The sequence below is a fragment of the Drosophila miranda genome, chromosome XL (assembly GCF_003369915.1).
Source record: "Drosophila miranda strain MSH22 chromosome XL, D.miranda_PacBio2.1, whole genome shotgun sequence".
NCBI lineage: Eukaryota > Metazoa > Arthropoda > Insecta > Diptera > Drosophilidae > Drosophila > Drosophila miranda.
In genome coordinates, this window is record NC_046673.1 from 904,772 (window position 1) to 927,174 (window position 22,403).

The 22,403-nt window shown below is 44.6% G+C and overlaps 5 protein-coding genes and 1 long non-coding RNA gene across 13 annotated transcripts; 4 read left to right on the top strand and 2 right to left on the bottom strand.

Moving 5' to 3' along the window:
• Positions 1 to 452: 452 nt before the first annotated feature.
• LOC108158674 (apoptosis-inducing factor 3) lies at positions 453 to 7,634 on the bottom strand. Of its 4 annotated transcripts, none has more exons than XM_033390866.1 (3): positions 7,547 to 7,634; positions 5,568 to 5,815; positions 453 to 2,622 (listed from the first exon to the last, which is right to left on the bottom strand). In XM_033390866.1, the coding sequence occupies exons 2-3, from the start codon at positions 5,644 to 5,646 to the stop codon at positions 902 to 904; spliced, it is 1,800 nt and encodes a 599-aa protein (XP_033246757.1). In that variant the 5' UTR covers positions 5,647 to 5,815; positions 7,547 to 7,634; the 3' UTR covers positions 453 to 901. The 4 variants fall into 4 exon arrangements, with proteins under 4 accessions (XP_033246757.1, XP_017146682.1, XP_033246753.1 ...); XM_017291193.2 differs by having other exon boundaries at positions 7,543 to 7,630; XM_033390862.1 differs by lacking the exon at positions 7,547 to 7,634 and adding an exon at positions 6,230 to 6,555.
• LOC108158699 lies at positions 2,761 to 4,138 on the top strand. The gene has a single exon (XM_017291239.2). The coding sequence runs from the start codon at positions 2,869 to 2,871 to the stop codon at positions 3,721 to 3,723; it is 855 nt and encodes a 284-aa protein (XP_017146728.1). The 5' UTR covers positions 2,761 to 2,868; the 3' UTR covers positions 3,724 to 4,138.
• Positions 6,774 to 7,619, top strand: LOC117187938. 2 transcript variants are annotated; one of them, XR_004472393.1, is made up of 3 exons: positions 6,774 to 7,186; positions 7,326 to 7,466; positions 7,557 to 7,619. It is a non-coding gene; the product is annotated as an uncharacterized LOC117187938 (long non-coding RNA). The 2 variants fall into 2 exon arrangements; XR_004472392.1 differs by having other exon boundaries at positions 7,326 to 7,430.
• A 529-nt stretch (positions 7,635 to 8,163) lies between the features above and the next one.
• On the top strand, positions 8,164 to 10,602 carry LOC108165167. Of its 4 annotated transcripts, none has more exons than XM_017301241.2 (4): positions 8,164 to 8,216; positions 9,096 to 9,269; positions 9,565 to 9,863; positions 9,924 to 10,602. In XM_017301241.2, exons 1-4 carry the CDS (start codon positions 8,179 to 8,181, stop codon positions 10,253 to 10,255), a joined length of 843 nt encoding a protein of 280 aa, XP_017156730.2. In that variant the 5' UTR covers positions 8,164 to 8,178; the 3' UTR covers positions 10,256 to 10,602. The 4 variants fall into 4 exon arrangements, with proteins under 4 accessions (XP_017156730.2, XP_033255236.1, XP_033255245.1 ...); XM_033399354.1 differs by having other exon boundaries at positions 8,188 to 8,216; positions 9,121 to 9,269; XM_033399345.1 differs by lacking the exon at positions 9,096 to 9,269.
• A 5,161-nt stretch (positions 10,603 to 15,763) lies between these two features.
• Positions 15,764 to 19,715, top strand: LOC108164895 (probable insulin-like peptide 6). The gene is made up of 3 exons (XM_017300862.2): positions 15,764 to 17,565; positions 18,907 to 19,111; positions 19,207 to 19,715. Exons 2-3 carry the CDS (start codon positions 18,907 to 18,909, stop codon positions 19,356 to 19,358), a joined length of 357 nt encoding a protein of 118 aa, XP_017156351.1. The 5' UTR covers positions 15,764 to 17,565; the 3' UTR covers positions 19,359 to 19,715.
• A 533-nt stretch (positions 19,716 to 20,248) lies between these two features.
• On the bottom strand, positions 20,249 to 21,722 carry LOC108165176. Its single transcript, XM_017301247.2, has 2 exons — positions 21,442 to 21,722; positions 20,249 to 21,378 (listed from the first exon to the last, which is right to left on the bottom strand). Exons 1-2 carry the CDS (start codon positions 21,559 to 21,561, stop codon positions 20,797 to 20,799), a joined length of 702 nt encoding a protein of 233 aa, XP_017156736.1. The 5' UTR covers positions 21,562 to 21,722; the 3' UTR covers positions 20,249 to 20,796.
• Positions 21,723 to 22,403: the final 681 nt, after the last annotated feature.

Below are 22,403 nucleotides of genomic sequence, written 5' to 3' on the forward strand. Positions count from 1 at the left end.
AGCGTTGCCATGTCGTGGGCGATAGTAGCTCAACTATCGATATTTGCAGCGAACAAACCAAACTATTGATATCGATGAGACACTATCCTTAACTAGCGCCGATTTTAAATACCATACCATCCACAATGATCGATGTCCAACAATCGTCCTTATCTGAAACAAATTACCTTCGCAGACTGCTGCGATTTGTCCCTTCCACTGTCTGCTAAGAGGGATTACACTAAATCGTGCATTTACGCTTTCAATGGGTCTGTATACAAACCAACTCGTCGTTCGGCTTAAGGAGTTCCAGCAGTTACATAGCTCCTGCTCCCCGATCTGCATGAGTGCCGCGGTCCATCATTTGGTCCTGGGTTTGCAGACAGTGGCCTAAAGATTGATTGCACTTCACCAGCGTCTCTCCTAAGGCCTGTAGGCATATCTCCTCATCACTAGACAACCGGCCATTGCCATTTCCAATTTTGTTGCGTTTATATTGCATTTAATAGTTTCATTTTGGAATTTCAAATTCGAACTTACATCAGGTAGATTGGGTTACAATGGGTGGCGGTGTTTACGAGTATCAAATGGGGTGGATATTAAAATATGTATATGAATCTACACTGACACTGGTGGTTACATGTTCGCTTTGATCAAGCAAGGCAAGAGTGATCTGATTGATCCTGGGCCCAGCCAATGGGCGGTAGTGTACAAAACTCAACAAATTATGCGTAACTCCAGAACATACATATGTGTGTACGTATGTATGTAAAGACATACTGAATACATCAACGATTGCATAGAAAATATAAAGACAAACTCTCTTGTAGCTTGCAGTTGCATGCCACAGGCACCGGCAGAGGCCAGCGGAGGACTCCAGAGAGCTTTTAGGCGCTGAAACCTGTTTCTATCTGCTTTACCTCTAGCGCACCAGAGGCAGCGGCTCCAGGAGCTTGCCCGTCCAGGCCTCACGGTTCTCGGCATTCTCGATGTGGCCGCGACCCAGGCACTTGCCCTGCGAGATCAGCTCAGAGAACTGAGCCACAATGGGATCGCGGCCAACCGACGCCACAGCCGTAACCGTATCGGCCTCGTTGACGAAGTAGGCCACGAACTTGAGATCCTCGAGACTGCCGTCGATGATGACCTCCTTGTAGGAGCCGTGGCCGGCGTAGCGGAAGCCTTTGCCAAATATCATGGTGAAGAAGAAAGGAACGGCCTCCAGCTTCTTCACGGAGCCGCACATGTTGATGGCAGCGATGCGTCCATGGTACTGTGCCAGCTGGTAATGGCCAATGTTAACGCGATCGTGGGCCAGCCCATGGATGTGAGCATTGGCAATGTCGCCGCCCACATACACATCGGGAACATTCGACTCCAGGAAGTCGGTGACGTCCACAGAGCCATTTCTATTTATTCGCACGCCGGACTTGGCCAGAAACTGGGTGTTGAGCGTGGAGCCGGTGCCCAAGATGAGGAGATCGCACGGTATGCGCGACTCGTCTGCCAGCTGCACCTCCACCACCTTGCCATCGTCATCGCCAATGATCTCGGTAATACCGCTCTCCATACGCATGGTAACTTTGTTATCCTCGAAAAGCTGGGTCACCCGCTGTCCTATCTGCTCTCCGAAGGCAGCCTTTAGGGGCACTTTGTCACGGCCCACCACGGTCACGCTGGCCACCTTCGAGACGAGCGCAGCGGCCGCCTCCAAGGCAATGAAGCTGGCACCTAGACATACAACGCGAGTCTCCTCGGTGACCGCTGCGATGATGCTCTTTGTGTCGTCCAGCTCACGGATGGTCTTCACGTTATTCAGATTAACACCCGGAATGGGGGGCTTAAAGGAGGAGCAGCCAGTGGCAATGTAGATCTTATCGTACTTCACCACATAGCCATTTGTGCAGTGCAGCTCCTTCTGAGCCGTGTCCAGCTTGCTCGCTCCGACGCCGAGCCACACCTCGATGTCGTGCTGCTTGTAGAACTCCTCATCGCGGAACCTTAGCTGCTCGATGTCTAGGTTCATGGACTTGGAGATCTTGATGCGATCGTAGGGCAAGTAGTTCTCGCGGCTCACGAGAATCAGGCGGCCGGTGAAGCCCTCTTGACGCAGCGTTTCCACGCAAACGGCACCCGAGGGTCCGCCACCAACCACAATGAAGCAGCGCTGATCCTCCGGCTTGCGCGCGACCATGTTCTTAACCCGCTTACTCTTCGCCAGATCGGACCGCTTAGCCCGCAGCATCACCTTTCCCTCGGAGCTAACCTCCACGTTGAAGCAGGGCAGCGAGTCGAGGCCGGGAAAGTCCTCAATGTCGCCCGTCTCCAGGTCGAAGCAGGCCCCATGCCAGGGGCAGCGCACACGGCCCTGACCGAGGGCGCCAGTGTTAAGCGGAGCCCCGTAATGGGTGCACTTGGCGCCGACCGCCTGCAGGCGACCGTTTTGTTTGACCAGAAGAACGCGCGTGTCTTCGTCGAAGTCCACCTGCTTCATCTCGTTCTCCTTCAGGTCGGACGCATTGCACACGGCCACGGGGTCCGTATAATCGACGATATCTGGTATCTGAATGGCTGGCATATTCGTATCTTTGCTGATGCTGCTGCTTCTGGTGCACTTGGACTGATAGGAACCCACGGCGCCACCTAAGAGACACGAGACACAGACACAAAAGAAATGGTAAGAGTTAGATGGAAGACAAAATTAACGATAGCAGATAACAGATCTGTTCAGAAATGAAGCACTTAAAAAATTTTCTAGTTTTCCAGTTTCCAACTCAAAAATGGGAAAGGGTAGGGTAGGGTAGGGCATGGGGGAAAGTCAGTAGCTCTCGCCTGCTATACTAGATGCTCAGGTAGAAAGCGGATGGGATCGATTCCTCAGTCTCAAAAATGTCTTGCTTGTGTTCAGAACTCGTCATCGCCCTTATGGCCCTGCTGGCCTTGGGTCTCGGTCTGTCCTCATCCTCCGATCCTGTGCAGCAACTGGAATTAAAATCGCTTCGCAGTCACCGGGAAAGGCTTTTGGGGGAGATCGAGCGCATCTACATAGAGCAGCCGCTGGGCACGGAAACGCAGCTGCTGCTCGACGATCTTTTCTTACGGGATCAGGAACTGCGGGTGCAAATCGACCACCTAGAGGCTACCCGTGGAGTTGAAGAGGCAAGCTCCAACTATAGCCCATCGCAGGAGAGCACCAGTACCCAGCGGCTGGCCATCAATCTGACCGCCGACTTTGAGCATCTGCAGCACAAGCTGGACGACCTCAAGCATCATCTGGAGCGTCTGGACGGACGCTTTGGCACGCAGCTAGGCAAGCAGCTGGACAGTCACACGACCAGCAGTATTCCACCAGCCACCCCGGCTTCCTCCGGTCTCGGTTCGTTCTTTTGGACACCGCTGCTTACAATGCCGGAGTTTCCACAGGGCAGCATCGCCACTGACAACGGACACGACCACAAGGGGCAGCCGGGGCAGCACCAGAATCAGCAGCAGCAGGGAAGTCCCTCCATAATCAAACGCGTCCTGGACATGCTTCGACCTTCAACCGCTGGCCTCCGCAACCGTTGGTCCGAGTGGGAGAAATCCACCTCGGGATCTGGATCTGGAACGGGGTCATCCGCCAAGCTTCAGGCGCTGACCGCCGAGGAGCTCTTGCCGCAGCTGCAAGAGCAGCGGAAATTTCTGGACGATGCCATCAGGCGACTGGAACTCTTGTCCACGACGAAGAGCCCAAAGAAGCATTAGGATCAATACGTATAGATAATCTTATGGATTTTGTATTGGGGGGGTGCAGGTGCCTAATTGCCAGAATTTTCCTGACCACAACAGAGTGGAGCTTGGCAACGGACATGACCCCCATGATTCGCCACACCACCACTGACTCATCTAAACTACTCCACTGTCATCGCCCCGCCACACTTTGCTACGTCATCAACAACAACAAAAAGAGAGTGAGAAACTAACAAAAACACCTGTAAGTTTTTGTGTTCAACATCAATTGTTGCACTCAAATATGGTCGTACTCTTCTCGTATTCCTCTTATCGTCTTATCGGGAGTAACCTGCTAATGTACATATTACGAGTACGATTACGAGTACAGACAAGATATATCTGATGTATCGCCCAAGCAATAAAGTCGCTCGCAATTTGATTACTCGTCCATGATTCGACACTAATTTGGGCCCACGCTTGTCCGGGTTTTATTGGGGGAACGATGATATGATATAACCATATCAACAAAGGGAATCCTACAGGCATCCAGGTTTCAGTCGACTGAAAATATTACCAAATGCTATTGTGAGCTGAGTGATTCTCTGCGTTGCGTGTAAAAAATTTGTGATCGTTAACGTGTTTCATGCACTGTACATTTGTACTTTGTTACCGGGGAATGTCCAAGAACTCCCTTTTTTCCCACTTTTTTACGCGTCCATATTGAGAGGATTTTATAGTCTTCCAACATCTGAATCTGCGCACTAGCTCAATAGCTTCTCCTCTATTATCTTCTAGCCCAACCCCTTTTCACCCTTTGATTTGCCAATGTATAATTTATAATTAGGAATTATTTCGGATTGTGTTTTCTTCGGACACGCTCGCACACACCACACACACAAGCAAACTGGCTGCTGCCCCGCACAAACCGGTTGGCCTTGTCTAACCAGCATGACTCAAATGGCAACAAGAAATTGTAGACAATTGTAACACCGAAAACAACAAGAGAAGCAAACAATAATTATTGTACGAGAACAATGACAAATATCTTACAGAAAACTATTGGACACACACGAGCAAAACGAGTTCTGTTTTTGTAGTTCAAGGATTAGCAAAAAGCTATTGGTTTTTCTGCTGAGAGCCCTTCTTGGGGGGGGACCGGACCGTCAGCTGGTAGGCGAATATCACAAATGACGACCGCTGACGTCGCGGGCTACAGCGTAAGCCTTTCCGAATGCCGATAACAGTGACTAACAGCTGGAGACCGCAAATCGTTTATGGGAAAGGCAGAAAAGAAGAAAAAGTTGCTCTCTCTATTGGGCCACTCATTCCATTGAGACCATTTTTGTCTTGCCGGTTTCGAATCAGCTCAATCAGGCCTTGTGTGAGTGGAGAAAGGAACATGACAAACACAAAGCCAATTTTTCCCCGTCATGGTCGGCAAGATTGGATATACATATGAACATATTTACATATTTCTGTATATACATATTGTACATATGCATATACAAGGATAGATAGTGCAGTACCATATATGTATACACTTATCACAATTTGCATATATTCTTGAATACACATGCTTTTATGTATATATATAGGTACATACATACAAACATACGTATGTACATATATGCATTTAAAGATATGTATATTCTTGATCCTTTTGGTATACATACATATGTGCATATCCGTGAACAGAACATTCAATCAAAGAACTACTCCTTTGGAGAGAATTTTTTTAAAGATAATTAATTTTTGGATTTTGGACCTCGCAGTGTACACTTCTGTATATCGTATATTTAAACAGTAGTTTGGTCTGCAAGGGTGCCAAAACCATCGGTTTCATAATTCAAACTGTTAGTAGCTATGTACATATGTACCTGTCGATTGTTCCTTTTTGGGCGTGACATTTCCTGTTGTGTTGTACTCCTTGCAGTTAATAGATCCCATTGTGTGCATGAGCTGGTGGCAGTGGAGCTGCAAGTGCCTTTGATGTTCGTTTTTGGGGTCAATTTTCAAGCTAAATAGCGGGGGGAATCTGGCTTGGATTTTGTGCTGGACGGCTACGGTGTGCCTTAGAATGCTCGTTTTGGTCAAGTTCAGAGCTTGACGATAATAGGGTTGCCACCTGAAAGTGCAGTTTATAATTAATACATGCTATGCTCAAGGCCTTCCTTTGTTTAACTTCTAGCGTAACTTATTATTTAAGCGGCGCACAATCATTATCAGTTGATTATAGTACATACAAATGCAGAGATAAATTTGTATAAGTACTTACATATATATTCATGTATGTACATATGTACATTTGTATTTGTTGAAAACTTGTTGAAACTTAAAATTTTTGCTCGATTTGGCAGATGAGTCATTAGGGTTTTTTTTGTGGTTGGGAAATGATTCTTGATAGCCGCTGCTCGAAAACCGCCTAAATTCGAGTGGTTTCTGATATATTTTGCAAATACAGATATGAATGTACGGGCTTGCACTCATTTTTGTGTGGTCGCTCATCTGGATTTGTTTATGCGCTGTCTCTTCTACTCACCTCTCTTCACTTCAGCGACATCCACTCCTTGGTCCAGTTCACATGCAGAGAACCACGAACAAACAAAACAACAACAAAATTCGGCAAACGAGTGGGTAGGGAGAGCGTGCAACAGGTTCGCCAAAAAGATAAAAATGAGATGACGATTGGTGTGGATGGGCAATAGGTGACAGGCAACAGGCGACATACACCAGGCGGCTGTGCGATGTATTTACGATGTTCGAGGCAAGAGCAAGAACGTTGGTTAAGAGAAACAGAGAGAGAGAGAGACAGAGAGAGAGATAACAAGCACGTCCGTCGAGCGTGGACTGCGAACCGCGTATGCCGCACAACTTCGATAGTGGAACGATTGGGGCTCTATCGTAGCCGGGTTCGACGCACACGCAAGCGTACAGACATGCAAACATGTTCGCACATGTGTAAAACATGCATTGCGTTTGAGTGTGTGTGTGAGTGCTCCACTCTCGACCAGGTTTTTATGTGACTTTGTGCGACTAACGAAACGACTCGGCCTTGCCGCAGTCGCATTTCACTTCCAGGCAAATCTCTTGAACCTCCTTTACACGAACCACGCCCCACCACACAAGCACATAGCCACACAACCAAACAATATAAAAAACCCCTCCACTCCATGCCCCGCCACACCTACCACACCACAAAGCCTTTTACACCGCTCCATACTGGTTTCCATTTGGAATGGCTTGCCACTGAGGGGCAACCTTCATGGAATGCAGCTTGCCGCAGCATGTAGTAGTTCACCTGTTGCCAGAGCTTACTGTGGCAAACACAAAATCGCCGGTATATGTATTGCATCATAAACGATCTATCAGACCCGACAATAAGGTAGAGGAAATTGTAGATTTTTTACTATAGCCACCAACATTGTGTGGTTTCCCCCGGTTTTCCCAGTTCGAGTGGTATTACAGAGGATATTATAATAGAATACTACAAATTCCTGTAAGTTTCTTTATACATATGTACATATTTCTATGATAATTTTTGTCCATTCCTTCGGAATTTAAAGGAATAAAAGACTCGGAACCATAATACATTTTATAATTCAATTCCATAATTCCGGTTCCATTTTTCATTCAAGCAAACTCCTTCAAGCTTTGACTTCTCATGACAGTCTAACAAAGAGCCTAAAGTTATCTAAATTTGTGACTTCGATGGCACGTTGCAGATAAACAGTCTGCTACAAGTGAGCACGTAGTAAAACACACACTTTAGCTTATATGTATGTATGTACATACATACATATATGTACCTATACCTACATCTCTACAGCATTTATTTAGTTATAGTTTACTTACATACCCATTGATAGATTACTCTATGGATCAAATGGAAACAAACAAGACAAGACACTTGGAGCCAATTAATAATATATGTAAGTATATATGGATTGATATGTTCCTTGCTGCTTTTATAGGTTTTTTGTTTGTTTTTGTTTTGCATTTGCCGCTTCGTTCGCTCCATCAGCTGTGGCTAGCAGTGTGACCGCGGACTTATCAATCAAATATACGGTCTGACCTTCAGAAATATACCGAAATGTATAAGGCTTAAATAAAAACGGTCACAAAAATGTACACTAAATAAATTTACTTACATGGTTACTACACGCTAACTACACATTGGTTACATATAAATTACATTTTCACGTAATTAACAAAAGCGACACCTGAAGGGTGTTTTTTTTTATATATATAAAAACATGAAAACCTGTTACGCACATCTCACCTTTTTCAGACATTTTTTAAAAAATTCGATGCTGATCACAAATTTTTCTTCAATGTGGCCTGGGATATGGCTCTAAATTTCATTTCTACACGATTTCTACATTGTTGCATTGGACAAGAGGTTTAGTCTATAACGCGTCTTAAAAAATACTGTAAGACACTACAAAATACCACGTAAGGTATAAAATTTGCACTTTGGGATCGGTAGACATGGTGTCTAAACTGGCAGTGACCGCGGACTTAATACCGTACGTGATCAAATTTATAATATATGTATAATATAACGATCAAATCGTCTGATCCTCAGAAATAAACCAAAATACGTCTCATTTTCAAAATACACCGTAAATATACCGATGAGAAATGAACTTGGACCACTTTAACCCCCTTTATATAAACAGGATAACAAATTGAGTTAAACTCGAAAATAATAAGAATTTACTCATGTAGGTCCATCCTATGCTTTATCTTTGCTTAAAAAATTACCACGATATCTTACACCTAACCTGCGGTAAAACTCTTCAAGGGCCAATTGTTCTCTGTCCATGATCGGAAATCATATTCCTCTATATTGATATTTGATTTAATATTACTACTATCTAGCCAGGACCCTCAGCCCTGAACACATACTTTTATCCGATTGATGAATCAATTTTCTACAAGACATGCTAGTTTTAGGGTCTCCTTTTAATTTGATTGCGTCTCAAATAAGGCTTGAACAAAAAGTTCAAAACATAAAACGTAATTGAGTCTGAACGGGAAATGTTGAATGTCACGTAATTTCCTACATGCTGCTGGTATTTGAAGACTTGCTTCTTGTCAGCCGGTATTATGGGTATACCCTATTTCGTTAATATAATATTAAAATACTGTTTTCCAAGCTGCTTTGAATCGTGGTTAATAATCTCTTTTTTACAGATTCTCATGTTTTTGACACATTAATGCATTTAATCTGTTTTCTGTATATAATTCTCGAACCTGATACCCAGTCTTGGTTGCTGTAAGAAGACCATAAACTGCAAAATTTCGTTGAAATAGCTTTAAAACAGACAACTGACTAGTTTCGGCATTCATTGAATCCTTGCATGACAAAAATTTCCTCAATTCTATAATATCCTTTCCCTAAGGTATGCCGAATGTTGCCCATTCCAGGTGAACCCACCGGGAAATGTACGTGGTGTGCATATTCAGGAGCTGGAGCAGATAAAGAAGGTTGTTCGGCGAAAATTGTCCCTGCAAGGGACCATTCAGGCTGAGCAACTAAAAACCGAAAGCAGGAGACATTCGGACAGTCGCTCAGGGTGAATATGCCAAAATTATTAGGGAATATCAACACGACACATCCGGGCATGCTTGTCGTGGCCTTTTTCTGTCCGACTTGCTAGTTAGCCTGGGTACGGACATGTTTGGTCAGTTTAACGGACCGGACTAGTATTTGATTTGAATGGAAAGTCAAATTTGATGTACACAGGAGCCATTGGATAGGCGGTCTCCATTGTAATATAACTGCTTTCTTTCGTGTTACTATCTTCCGTTTCCTTGTTTTTCGTTCTCTCTAAAAATAAAGTTTATTTTTTCAAAACGGGGCCCTATTAGATTCGCCGACCACATGATCCGAGCACTTCTGTCACTGTGGTCACCCAGTGCAGTCAGCGTAAGCACAGAAGACGAGGCTCAGAACCAGAACCTGGCTCAAGCCCAATCTGCGCGACAGATTCGAGCTCGCTGGGGGATACGCCGCCAGAGCCGGAGCGGCAACGTTTATCCCCGGTTCCGCCATTTCTCGCGACACCCTCGAATGATAGCCTTTGAAATGGCCGTACGACAGAATCTGGCCAATCTGTTAGACCGAGTCGAGCCAAACTTTCACCAGCCCCAAGCCGAGCAGGATCCAGGTAAGAAAATGGGTCGTGACTATAGCTCTCTGTCATCATCCATCTCCATTTCCCGTCCAGACTTGAGCGAATCGGAGCCAGATGAGGGGTTCTTCCTTCAGCGTTACGGGGGAGGTTACGCGGTGATCCGCCGCCGGTGCAACTTCACTCTGCCGCGCATTGGAATCGACGAGCCCGTCAGCCAGCCCTTAGTGTGGCTGGCCCTAGAGACACTGGAGGCAGAAGCTTTCAATGTAAACGACATTCAAGGTACTCGTAGTTCCGCAGACTTTGTGGCACAGTTTTTGGTCAAAAATCTGACCATAGACGTCTTCAATGCTGGGAATCAGCCAGGCTATGGTCCCTCCAATGTTCGACCACCACCACCACCACCCCCACCAGCCGTTAACTAGAAAAAAATCTATCCATATGCTGCTCGGTTGTGCTGGTCGGTGGTATCGGTATTGGTAACGAAAATTTCCCGTGATTAAATACACTTGACGACAAATTAAGAAACCATATTCATGTGCAGCTCGGGGATCGATCTACACTCTTCAACAAAAATTTCCCATGATTACACACATTTCAAAAATCTTTCACCAATTAAGAAACTAGCTTAAAATTCAAAAGACGTTTAGCAGAAAGAGAGGAGACAACAGAGGTATCGCAAATCGATGTACCACCAGCGATGCCAAGATTAAATAACAAAAAATAATTGTTCTATATTAAATTCAGCACGAAAAGTATTGATTACAATTGACATGAACCCCATGATCTCATTTATTTGTTATTTGGCAACTAGGAATTGCTATCGAAGGCTAACCTAACCCCTGGTTTTGCTCCCATCCTGGGATTGAGGCAGCACTCTGCCGAGCTAATCGCGGGAAAATTAATTTTAATGAATTATTATTTCGACTAAGCATACTGCTTAGAAAATGGGCTCGCGGCATTATATACATATGTAGTTTGAGTGTGCATAAGGGCATTTAATGCAAACGAATACATACATACATATGTATGTACATATGCTTCATTAAGCTTAATAAATGAAAACATTATTATTATTATTTAGCACCTACATACATATGTATGTACGTATGTATTTAATCAAGGGAAACCCTCGATCTATTTTATTACGAGATGAAATGTTCAATGAGATGAATGTTCAATCAAACTTCTTATCCAAAACTCGCTGCATTCGGCATTTCATACTATGAAACGCACTGTATCCGCCGCATGTATATTACATTTTCCCTCTATAAATCCTTTTGTGTAAATCAGATCTGCCACATTAGCGTTTTTCTTAAATTATTGATGAATTCGATGGAAATGCGGCTATTGTTTTTTACTTTTTATTGATTTATACATTTATTTGAAATCGTGCTCCTAATCGCACACATGGAAGCCCAGATATGCATATAAATATTATATAGTCGATTCTGTTTACAGCTCGAGTCCACGCGCCACTCAAGTGGTTCGCTGTGGAATCGCTGGGCTGCTGACGCGGCGAAATCAGTGCGTGTGGGCTTCATTGGAAATGGAAGTGCTAGCCGAGAAATGAAAGGTCAACAGGACACACGCACCCGCTCTCTGCCACACGAAGCCCCACACAAAGCAAAAGTGCAACGGCCCTGAGGGGTGGCCGCGTAGTGGGCGTGCTCAAGGCAACGTCTCGCCCAGACAGAGTCCAGACAAGTCCCCAGTCCAGTCCAGGCCCCCAAATTCCAGCCCAAGCCTCGTCGGAGACCGAGCGGAGCCATCGGCCGCAGTCGGTAGAGATTAGAGATGGGCATGGCAGTTCCGATTCTGGGTCACTGATTCCAGCGAGCACTTTTGGCACGCGAACCAACAGCAATTCGAATCGATACATTTTTCGCAGAATGAATCCTGAATACCCTATATATATACAAATGGTTATTATCTGTTAAATGATGAGTAATTTTGTCTTGAATGCAACCTGTTCTTTTGTGCTATTCAGATAAAACGAGCGGGAACGTTGTGAACGTTTTCTGGGATTGGGATTTTTCCAAGGATTAAGTTGGACTTGGAACGACTTGGAATACCTTAAATTCACTTGGAAAGGTTTGTCATCACTGTTTTTAGCTTTCTCTGACTAAATTGATAACTCTCTTCGCTTGCTCTTCCAACCACACTCTCTCTCTCTCTCTGGCTGCAGCTTTTTGACTGTTTTTTGGGCCAGACATTGCCCTTGAGGTCTCTTAACCGATTGCAGTTCATTGGCGTCCCCGCCCCATCCCAATCTACAGGCTCAGCCTCAGCCTGAGTCGATTCCATTACATTTCACACCACCCACGTCAGGCCGAGTAGTTCAAAGCCATTTGGACCCAGAAAAATGTGTGTCTATGCCCGTTGGTGGTCTATGCTCGCAGCATCTACATACATATGTATGTACATACATATATCTCCATCCTGTTGTTGTTGGGGACAGGTCGCGTTGTGGGTCGATTGGAACAGTTTATTGACATCGGGCGATAATTTGGTGCTGTTTGTTCGTATCGCTCGCGTGAAAATATTCGCAAATATTGAGTCGGAATCGGAATGCTCGTACAAAGGTGAGGATCTAAGATCTATTAGGGGCGAATTCTGTGACGGTACGAAGTGGTCCATAAAGCACTGTACTTAAACTCAAGTGGGGTCTGGAATGGGTATTACACATTTATTTACTGAAATACTATGTATTTCTTAAATACATAAAAACGGATAGTATTTTATTACCTATATTTATTTAATTATATGAGGTTCTATACATTTTTTTGTTTAAATTAAATATTAAAATATTTATGTTGGTTGTTCCAATAGCGTTTCAGAAAAACATGTTGTATTTAGATACTTGCGTGGGGATTATTTTTCAAAGTAAATTCATAACACATACTCCTCTATCCATCCGAATATATGTACTTTCCTCTGATCAAATTCAAAATCATATGTAGGGTTTCAGCTACCCAACTGAACTCCGATGAGCACTGCACTCCATTTACTTTGAGGTATTTCCATTCAATTTCATGGAACTTGCAACTTAATTGCAAAGTTCAGTTTGCTCTAATGGGAATCCGATAGGTTTTTGCTGTTGTTTCTGTTTCTGTTTCTATAATTAAGATTGTGGACTGTTGTCGCCGATGTCTACGCTTTTCATCAACAACAAACACCAGCAGAGCAAGAGGCAGAGCCAGCAACAGAGGCTGAGCCATCACCTCCTCCACGCTTCTGGGTCAATAATCTGCGTCTGAGCTGGATTGTTGTTGGCGCCCGCCTGCCGCACATGTCAATCAATGGAGATCCAATTTTAGCACAAGTAAACAATATTTGCTCGATCGATCCTCCATTGGGTGGGGGATTCTGGGTGGCAAGGGAGAAGTAGATGAGGAGTCCAGCTCGGTGGGGCCTCCGCCTCCCACAAGTGGCTTATCGCCAGGCGCTGGGGCATGCCTGAATAGAGGAAAAAACCAAGGAAGCTCAGCTTTTCATCGTGATCGCATCGTTGTGTTGGCTATCGATAATTCGCAAGTCATCGATATGGTACACAGACGGCCTTCGATGCCACCATCGGCCTTCACCATGGCGTTGTGTTGGCTCTCAAACATTCGATATTGTATTAAACTTGTGATACAACCTACGAACGGTAATCGAATACAGCGGGGCTTTATCGATTAATCGATTCATTTATATATGTATACTGTGTTCGTAATTCAGGTACTCTTCTATCGATATTGTTTAGTTTTGATCGATAAATCCGCTTATCGACCAATCATCCGTTGACCCTGACGCGGCGTTGCCTCCTCCGTATGGGCCTTCCCACCTTGGACTTTGCACCGCATTGCGTATGGCATCATCCCGCCTACCAGCTCTCCTCCAAGCAATCCTCCACTCTGGCACCATCCCCATCCCTATTCCCATCAAAGTGAAGTGACAGATCTCAAGACGGCTTATCTCTCTAGATGACTTAGAATGGAGCATCTCTCGTTCGCTCTCTGTTGTTTTCCTCGCGAGAGAGATTAATGCTAAAAATAGGGATCTTTTATTTCGATTCGAAACTAGATCACGTCGAATACACGTTGTCGTTGTTTACGGTTTTTTCACAGCGTTACGCCCCACGCCCTCCGACTGGGCTGCCGCTGCCCCATTGGTTTCCGTTCTTCATCATCTCCTGCTACTGCTCCGCCGCCTTCTCCACGCTGCACTCGGAGTCGCAGTCGCAGTCACGGCAGCGCCAACGACAAGCAACAAAAACATCAACAACTCTTATCGACAGGCATTATCTCACCCAGCCCAAGACCCCAGATCGCCCATAGAATATGTAGGGTATACACTTGGGACTCGAGCCAGATGCCATAACCCTAGACCAAGGACCAGACCAGACCGTCAGGAGGGAATGCCCATGCCAATTATCTGTAATCATCTCGTACAGTACAGACGCACTCCCACTTCCACTCCCCTACCAGTCTCATCGGAAAGAACTGCAGTTCACAGTCCAGTTCGATTAAATAGGGATTTCGTTTTAATTTTAAATAGTAATTATTGCAAAGTCAGTGAGGAATAATCAAGCTTCAGCCAGAAGCTTTTAGGATTTACTGGCCTGGCCATCAGGACAGTTTTGTATGTATGTAGTTGTTCCATTCACCGAAATCTTGAACTGCACCCCGGAAAAGTTGCAGCCAGATAGTTTCAAAAATGGAATGTAATAAATAAATGGATGTGATAAATATGTATCTATAATACAACAAACTGCTTTGATCGATACCGATGATCTATACTTTATAATGGTTTTTGAGTTAAGTAGATCCCTTCAGAAGAGGTAAAAATAACAATACCCATTAACCAAAATGTGGCAATTACGACCTACACGTACGAACGTTGCCATATCATCGGGAGGGAAGATGTTGTTCGGATGGATCCACTCTATTTGCTTCTGTTTTTGTTGCTATTGCTGTTTGCATTTGTCACTCTCAGCCAGATAACGCACACACGCACATGTGCACGCACACAGGCACGCACACATAAATACTACTATGTACTTTTGCTCAAAGGCAATCTCGTGAATATTATTGTCAGTGTACCCGGCCGTACTTAATGCCGAACACACACAGTCCCGCACACACAGTGGCCCCCACAGTGACCCAAAGTTGATTGGATGGATGTGTCACGGCCAGACATTTGTTTTCTTTCATAAGTTTTGTTTACTTTATAGGGTCTTTGTACCAAAACATGCGTCTCTACGTTAAAAACCTGGTTCCGCTTGGCCCCTTCCCTGGACGTGGCTTTCACGTGCACTGACACCCATAGGCCCGGAAGCAGTGTAACTGTAACTGCATATGTATATGCGTTACGAATGTTCGCTCTATTACGAACCAAGTGATACCCCGTCAACGTAAATACATACGTAAGTACATATGTTCATGTGTACATACATACATATGTACATACATACTATATGAACGAGCTACTTATGTACATATGTATGTACTATGTATGTACTATATACATACATATGTCGGATCCCATTGATTTTGATCCCATTCATGCTGTTAGAATTTAACGATCATAATGATTCGTGATTGATTTTCAGTATCACAGTCGAATCGCTCGTACCTCAGGTGGCTATTTATTTTCGATGCCTAGGTAAGTGTAGACGATAAATTGTATTCCTGTGGAAGCTCTAAACTGTAACTGTGATGATTGTGGTGATACAAAATATGTGCTCATACATATGTACATGTGTGTGTGCATAAGTTTTCCCTCTGCCTGCTGCATGCATCTCCACAAATAGAGTATACCTTGGACTCCTCGAGTACCGTTTACAAGAAGCACACCCGATCGCGAACGAATGGAACGAATACGATTTGCCGACGACGGCAAGAGCGGGGCTTCGGCTTCGCGAAGCGCTGGCCGCACTTAAACGGTTCTTTTTCAATTTGGCTGTGAAACAACGAAGAACGTGAGCAATCCGATCAGATCTCTCAAACGCGAACCGATTCCACACAAAAGGCAGTGCGGAGCTTACTGGAAATCAGGCGAATGTGCAACGAAAGTGAAACGAAGTGCAGCAGAAGAACCGGAAGTGAGAGACACAGAAAATTAGAATACTTTCAATTTGAGGCAGTCTAAGCCTCGAGCACACTCACTTAATTCAAGTCACTGAGGGGCTTTGAACAATTGGATCACACTAAGTGGCAGGCAGTGTAACATTCGAACATTTATTTTTTGGTGCAGTGTTAGCTTCGAACAACTGAAACACACACACACACACTCAATTGGATGGAGTGGAAGTGGGTGTATGAAAGAAACAGCAAAGCAAGCGGCAGGAAGTGGCCAAACTAGCGAGCGAGAGCGACAGGGAGAGAGAGCGAGCGTAAACGAGTGAGACAAAGAGAGATAACCGTCAAACAGCAGCAGAGCAGCGCCAGCGCAAACAGCTTCCAGTCGCAGTCTAATTTTAGCACACTGATGTCTAAAAATAAACAACAATTCCACAGGCACACAACCACAAACTCGGGCAAACAAACCCATTGAGAGCAGGAGAGGAGAGAAACAGCCTGCAGATCAGAGAGAAGTGTAAAACAGTTTCGATTCGAATTCCGCTTTCGTAAGTGTCGCGCGCGATTATCAGCTATTTATTCCACAGAAGCGCGCTGGCTGTTTATAAGGATAGTGATAGCCCAAAATCTGCGGCAACGCCAAAGGGTGCAAGGGAACGAACGAAGCAAACGGTGCGAACCGAGCAGGCGCAGCTTACGGGCCTTACAGGGAAACAGAGGCACAGATATAACGAAACGGAGCCATCACAAAATGCGAGGAGCGTGAGTTGGCAGAGCGAGAGGAGAGGCTAAGAGAGTGCACATGACGAGCAATCGAATATCGAGCATAGAACATCACTCAGCGGCCGGACATTCAGTTGGCTCGGGCCGGCCAAGGCACGCTCTACTTTCGAGATTCCACGTTCCACATTCTACATCCAAAACCAATTTCACATCCAACTTCAAGCCCAGCCGCAACGTTAGCGCTTGAATCGCGTCAGCGCCAACGGCAACATCTGCGTCGGCCGCAATTCGCACTCGAATCGAATTCTGCTCAGGGACACGACGCCACACGAGATGCAACAACAACTGCAGCTGAAGCACTCGAGCACACCAGCAGCAGCCCAAGCAAAAGCACGCGTCACCCCCCCAGTGCAGTTCGATTGCCCCAGCCGCAGCACAGACACTCGCACCAATCGCCTATCGATCCCGATAACTCATTGAAAGACAACTCAGATCCCTGTCGATCCGCTTCGGTGCACAATTGTGTTCTTTCCGCACAAGCGGAAAGCTTCCCACAACTATTTTCGTTTGTTTTTTTGTGCACGTAATACAACCGCTCACCCCTCACTAAGCCCCATGCCACAGAGGGAACTCCCCCAAAAAGATAAACGTTAGTGTTAACGATTTTTGTTGCTTTTTGTTTTGTTTTCGTCAATTGAATGTGATTTTGAAACGGTGTGATTGCAAAAGAATTAATATGCAAATTACCAAAAAGAAAGTTCCTTAGGCAAGTGATAATACGACAGAACTCAAGAGAGTGCACGCATATACACAAAATACAATATATACACATATGTCCTACGTATATCCACAACACATACATATATCTGCGTACATAACAACACAAAGCAAGGCCCAGACAACTAGAATATACTCTTTCTACGCCCGGGACACGCAAGCATGCAAACGTGAGTAGTGCCGTCCAGCCTTAGTTTTATAGGGGAGACTTTAATTTCAGGAATTGATACTTAATACTTTAATACATTCTTAAGCTTACCACTCTATTGTGCAATATAAAGGGCAAGTGCTATTATCATCTGGGTTTTATTCCTCAGTACAACAGCTAAATTCAATTCTTATCTTAGGTTAAACAAAACTTAGTTTAGTTTGGCCGGGCTAACAATTCCTTCAAGGAACTTTTTTAAATCTTACCTTAAATATCTTCAATCTGTCAATAAAATAAGCAGCAGAGACTGTCTTAAGCGGCAATCAAACCAAATTGATCCCTAAGAGACTCAAGCGAGTTTTCTTATAATCAATCGTTGGAAAAATTCTTGGAAAATGATCCCATACTAAGGATGAATTAAAACCCTTTTGGATCCATTTGCTATAAACTCTTGATATTCGAGAAACACTTATCTTTTCCGACAAGCTTATCAAAATTCAATTCAACCGAAATGGATCGTTCGAGCCGAGATCAATTCAGCCGAACAAGCAATCGAAAATTCCAATGCTGCGAGTATATGCGAGTGGTTGGGTGCAGCAATACGATAGCTCTGTCACAGGATGACCGATCGCCTCTTGTTTATTTCCCACTCGGTGCAGTATACGCGAACGCGAAAGAAGTGGAAAACATTGAACCACATACTATATATAGGGTCGGCTCTGGCGGCTGGAAGCTGATTCTCAAAAGCAAACAAAAACAAAGCCACATGGGGCATGCCTCTCGCCCGCTTCTCTCCCTTGGCTCACACACTCCCTTTACTGATTGTGTATAAAAAGAACTCATGTTCCAAATGATAAGCCGATTCAGAAGCAGACTGGAGGTTTATTTTTAAACACTGAAGCTTATGTAAATATTTCCTGGCCATCCCCAGCGTCAACTCAGGCCCCAGCGCCAGCACTAGACCCAGCGAAGACAAAAACAAAACCACAATCGAATGGGATCTGAATTAAAAATATAGTAATATTTGACACTGATAAACGAGGAGCCGGAGTCCCATCGCACAGACCCAGAGGCGGGTGGTACCGTGCGATATATGTAAGGGTATCCGGAAAAGCGTTACAGATAACAAATTTGAAAAATACAGATAAAACAGGTGTAAGCCAAACTTCCATAGTTAAATCTCGAAAGCTGCACATTACGAGTTGTCTTAACATCTAGCAATCGTTAATATGACTTTGTTAATGTACCATACATTCGCTTTAATATTCCTTAAATAAATTTATACTGGAGATGGATAGAAGCATAGAGAACCCTTGAGAAAACTTTTTCAAGAATCCCTAACCTAACCCTTCTTTCGTTGCAGATGATTCTCGCAGTGCCAACATCTAAAGTTATCGTAGTGCTGGCTGCAGTCATGCTGGGCCTGACGCTGTCTGGCAGCCCCCTGACCGAGGCGAGTCCTGTGACCACCGATGATGGTGGGGTGCGCACGCGCTGTGCCGACATCCTAGCCGAGTCCATACAACTTATCTGCAGAAATCGCACTCGCTCGCTGGCCGATGCCTATCGTAAGTTTCTATAAGTTCCCACCGACATGTCGCGATACCGACACCCCTGAAAGTTCCATACAGATAAAATAATCAATGCGTTTACCCCCGAACAGCCAACAGCTTTGGGCGTCGCAACAAGCGCCTCTCCCCCGACGAGATATTCTACAGACCACTGCAGAACGGTCCCACCCACGATTGTTGCAGCCGTCCGTGCAACTACACGGAACTCAAGCAGTACTGCGCTCCCCCTGAAAGTGAAAACTGAATGAGAAATCCATCACTAGTACTAACCACCAGATACCCTTTCAAGCTAGGCGTACCGTACAGTTGCATACATAAATATTGCACCAGCATCCAGATACTGTTCACCACCAGCACCAGCAGCAGCACCAGCAGTAGCAGCATCCAGAAAAGCACCAGCATCTACAACCACATAGAGTACACATACACTTAGTATATTCCACTAATTTAAATTACGCTCTAATTGCACTTTGTAAAAATAAACATGCGCATGCGAGAAATCCTTCTAGGAAAATGCCCACTTTGTTATGGACACATCCATCTGATATTTGTTTATACGTATAAATAATCGTAAATATATGCTTACTTCTCATGTACTGTATGCATTTGAGACTCTTGTGTATATGCTCGTTATGGTCTACTTTGAAACCTCTTCTCCTTGAACTGAGCTTTTCCACTGCCTTCTCCCAAACTCAGTTGTTCGAATGAGAGTTCGAATGGTGGTGTTATTGATTACCCAGTTTATTTCCATTTCAATTTCCTCTCCCGAAACCGAAACGGAACCACTTGAAAAAACTTTCCTAGACAACCTCATATCGAGTTCATAGAGAATATCCTATGTCAGGACACTATCTGCCACTCTTCATTTGACGCCTCCATTGTTGGTTTTATAGCACACAAAACGGGACAGCCATTCGGAGTGGCATTCAAGGAGATTGTCAAGGCTTGGGTTCGGTTTGAGTTGGGGTTCGGATGAGGGTTGGGGTCATGCAAAATGCATAACACTCTGCTATCCCCGTGCTCGTTCGTTCCTGTCATGCTATTCGACCTTTGAAAAGCACCACTACCCATTCCCACACATTCGGTCTGGACTGAGCTGAATGGGGGTCACGAGGATGATGACTACAAATTAGATTACAAACGCTGACGATGAGGATTTTAATGATGGTGCAAATCAGACACAGAAGGGAATACCTTCGAGCATTCCTTGGAGACGCCATAGACAGAAAGATAGTGCAATACTTAATAGCTGACCACTACAAGAGCTTTGATTGAATTTCACATATTTAATAGTTGTTTAACTCTACACATCTTCTATTGCTCCTCGGTAGAACGCAGCATTGTAGGAGATCGGTCTCCTTCTGGTCAACTGCCTATGAATCTTCATCATCTTCGTTGATGTAGACTTTTTTTGTTTGCTTGTCGGGAACAACCACTTCCATTGCAGTTATCATCGCTTACCGCAATCGACGGTTGGGGATTTTCTGACAGTTTCCTTACGGGGCCCATCAGTTTCCTACTGTTACTTCTTACTGTAAAGTTACTCTTCTTCAATTGAAACCAAAAAGAAAATATTTTAAAACGAAAAATGGAAGATAAAAGAACAAATTTCTAGCCCAGTTCAGGGCTACTCTGTTTTAAAAATTATTTTTTACTGGAATTTGGATATCACTGCTAGCGACCTATGGCTTGGGGCCGAGCCGCTTGTAGTAGATGGTTCGACAAAACCTAGCTTTCGAGGGCTTCCCATTGTCATCCAGGGTTTCCTGCTCTAATCCGTCTTTCTTCGGCAATTCTTTCGACAAACAGATGTTGTTTGACTGAGCAATCGCTTTCAACCGAAGCCTGCGATCCCACATTTCTGGATGCGGACTATTTGTTAATGCTGTTGTAGTTGTGATTTCCATTGAATCTCGTTGGACAGCTCGTTTGCCGTATTTCGTATCGAAGAAATCCACCAAAAGGTCTACTGAAGATACTGGTGCTATCGTGACCGTATCGTCCTTGGCATTTGTCGATGACGATTTATCAATCGAATCCTGTTTTGGGGTAGAAAGCACCTCGAAATCCTGTCGGCAAGGTGGTATAACCCGACTCATTCGGGGAAAAGGCATGGCTTTTTCAACCGCCGTCTCGACGGCCACCGAATCCGCGTTGGGCTTGCGAAACAGATTTTGGAAAAACGATCTTCCTTGGATTGGTACTGTGGGCTCTTTGTCTTCGGGGCTGGTCTTTCCTTCTCCCGATGGCGTTTGATTCTTGATCTGTTTTGGGATATAGCCCATTGGAAATCTTTTTTGCGTAAAGATAAGAGCTGTGTCACCTACCTTAGTCGGAGGCAGAGGCCCGTGCACTCTTCCCTTGATAAAAAGATCTCCCTGAAAGACCCGCTTCAGACTCGAAAATGATTGCCGAAGCCACTGGTTGAGTTTTCCCACTTGGGCCATTACGGAATCCCGCACAATGACTGTTTATGACAGTAGCTTAGCCTTAGAACAGCTTTAATTTTCTTGTTTTTGTTTTCGATTTTTCAAAAGAACAAATAAATTTCTATATTTTGGACCGACCTCTCTCGTCAACTGTTTGCACTATACTGAACTTAAAAAGTGCCGTGCTGTCGGATAGGTGTTTGGGAATTTGATGTTGTTGGAATATGGACTACTAGGTTCTGGAACGTTTCAATATGACTGTGAAAAGTCTCAGTCTGGAAGTTGTCCGATTGAACATGTCAGTGGAGCATTATTTTTCGTGCACGCACTTGAACGATATAGGAAACGGCATTTCAAATTTTCTTCATTAGCCTCGGAAAATATGAACACTAATATTGTTAAAAGTTTTCCAGAAGAGCAATTGTCCTTAAGTACACAACGCAAGGGGTTTTTGACAACGGACAAACTGGAAGATGGGCCATAACATAACATGTCTGGGTCAAAACAGAAGTGCAGCAGAAGGTGAGAGCACAGTGGAAGGATAAATGACACCAGACAAAATTAGCCGGCTTTGGGTTTAAAGTCCAGGCTGGGACGGTTCACCAGTTTTCATTCTTAGAATCCTTAGAACATCAGCTAAATCTTTCAGAACTCAACCCAGAACAGCCCAACCCCACACTGGTCCCAGGCATTTGCTCACGGGGTTGTAAGGCAAAACAGTGTTCGGAGGACTTTTCCAAACAGTCTTCAAAGAGAGAGAGGGCGGGGAAAAGGAACAGGCGAGTCAACAGAAGTCATATAAGGATACATTCAACCCCAAAAGAAGCTCGAAAAACAAAAACCGATAGGAAAATTCCACC

Bases quoted from the DNA above. Each gene is read 5' to 3' on its own strand.
- LOC108158699 (XM_017291239.2), top strand. From the start codon at position 2,869: ATGTCTTGCTTGTGTTCAGAACTCGTCATCGCCCTTATGGCCCTGCTG.
- LOC108158674 (XM_017291193.2), bottom strand. The intron at 2,623-5,567 runs GTACATATGTAC...CGTGTCTCTTAG, and splicing joins CAAAAAGGAACAATCGACAG to GTGGCGCCGTGGGTTCCTAT.
- LOC108165167 (XM_017301241.2), top strand. From the start codon at position 8,179: ATGGTGTCTAAACTGGCAGTGACCGCGGACTTAATACC. The intron at 8,217-9,095 runs GTACGTGATCAA...CCTTTCCCTAAG, and splicing joins GTGACCGCGGACTTAATACC to GTATGCCGAATGTTGCCCAT. The intron at 9,270-9,564 runs GTGAATATGCCA...GGGCCCTATTAG, and splicing joins CATTCGGACAGTCGCTCAGG to ATTCGCCGACCACATGATCC.
- LOC108164895 (XM_017300862.2), top strand. From the start codon at position 18,907: ATGATTCTCGCAGTGCCAACATCTAAAGTTATCGTAGTGCTGGCTGCA. The intron at 19,112-19,206 runs GTAAGTTTCTAT...ACCCCCGAACAG, and splicing joins CTCGCTGGCCGATGCCTATC to CCAACAGCTTTGGGCGTCGC.
- LOC108165176 (XM_017301247.2), bottom strand. From the start codon at position 21,561: ATGGCCCAAGTGGGAAAACTCAACCAGTGGCTTCGGCAATCATTTTCG. The intron at 21,379-21,441 runs GTAGGTGACACA...ATCCCAAAACAG, and splicing joins GGCCTCTGCCTCCGACTAAG to ATCAAGAATCAAACGCCATC.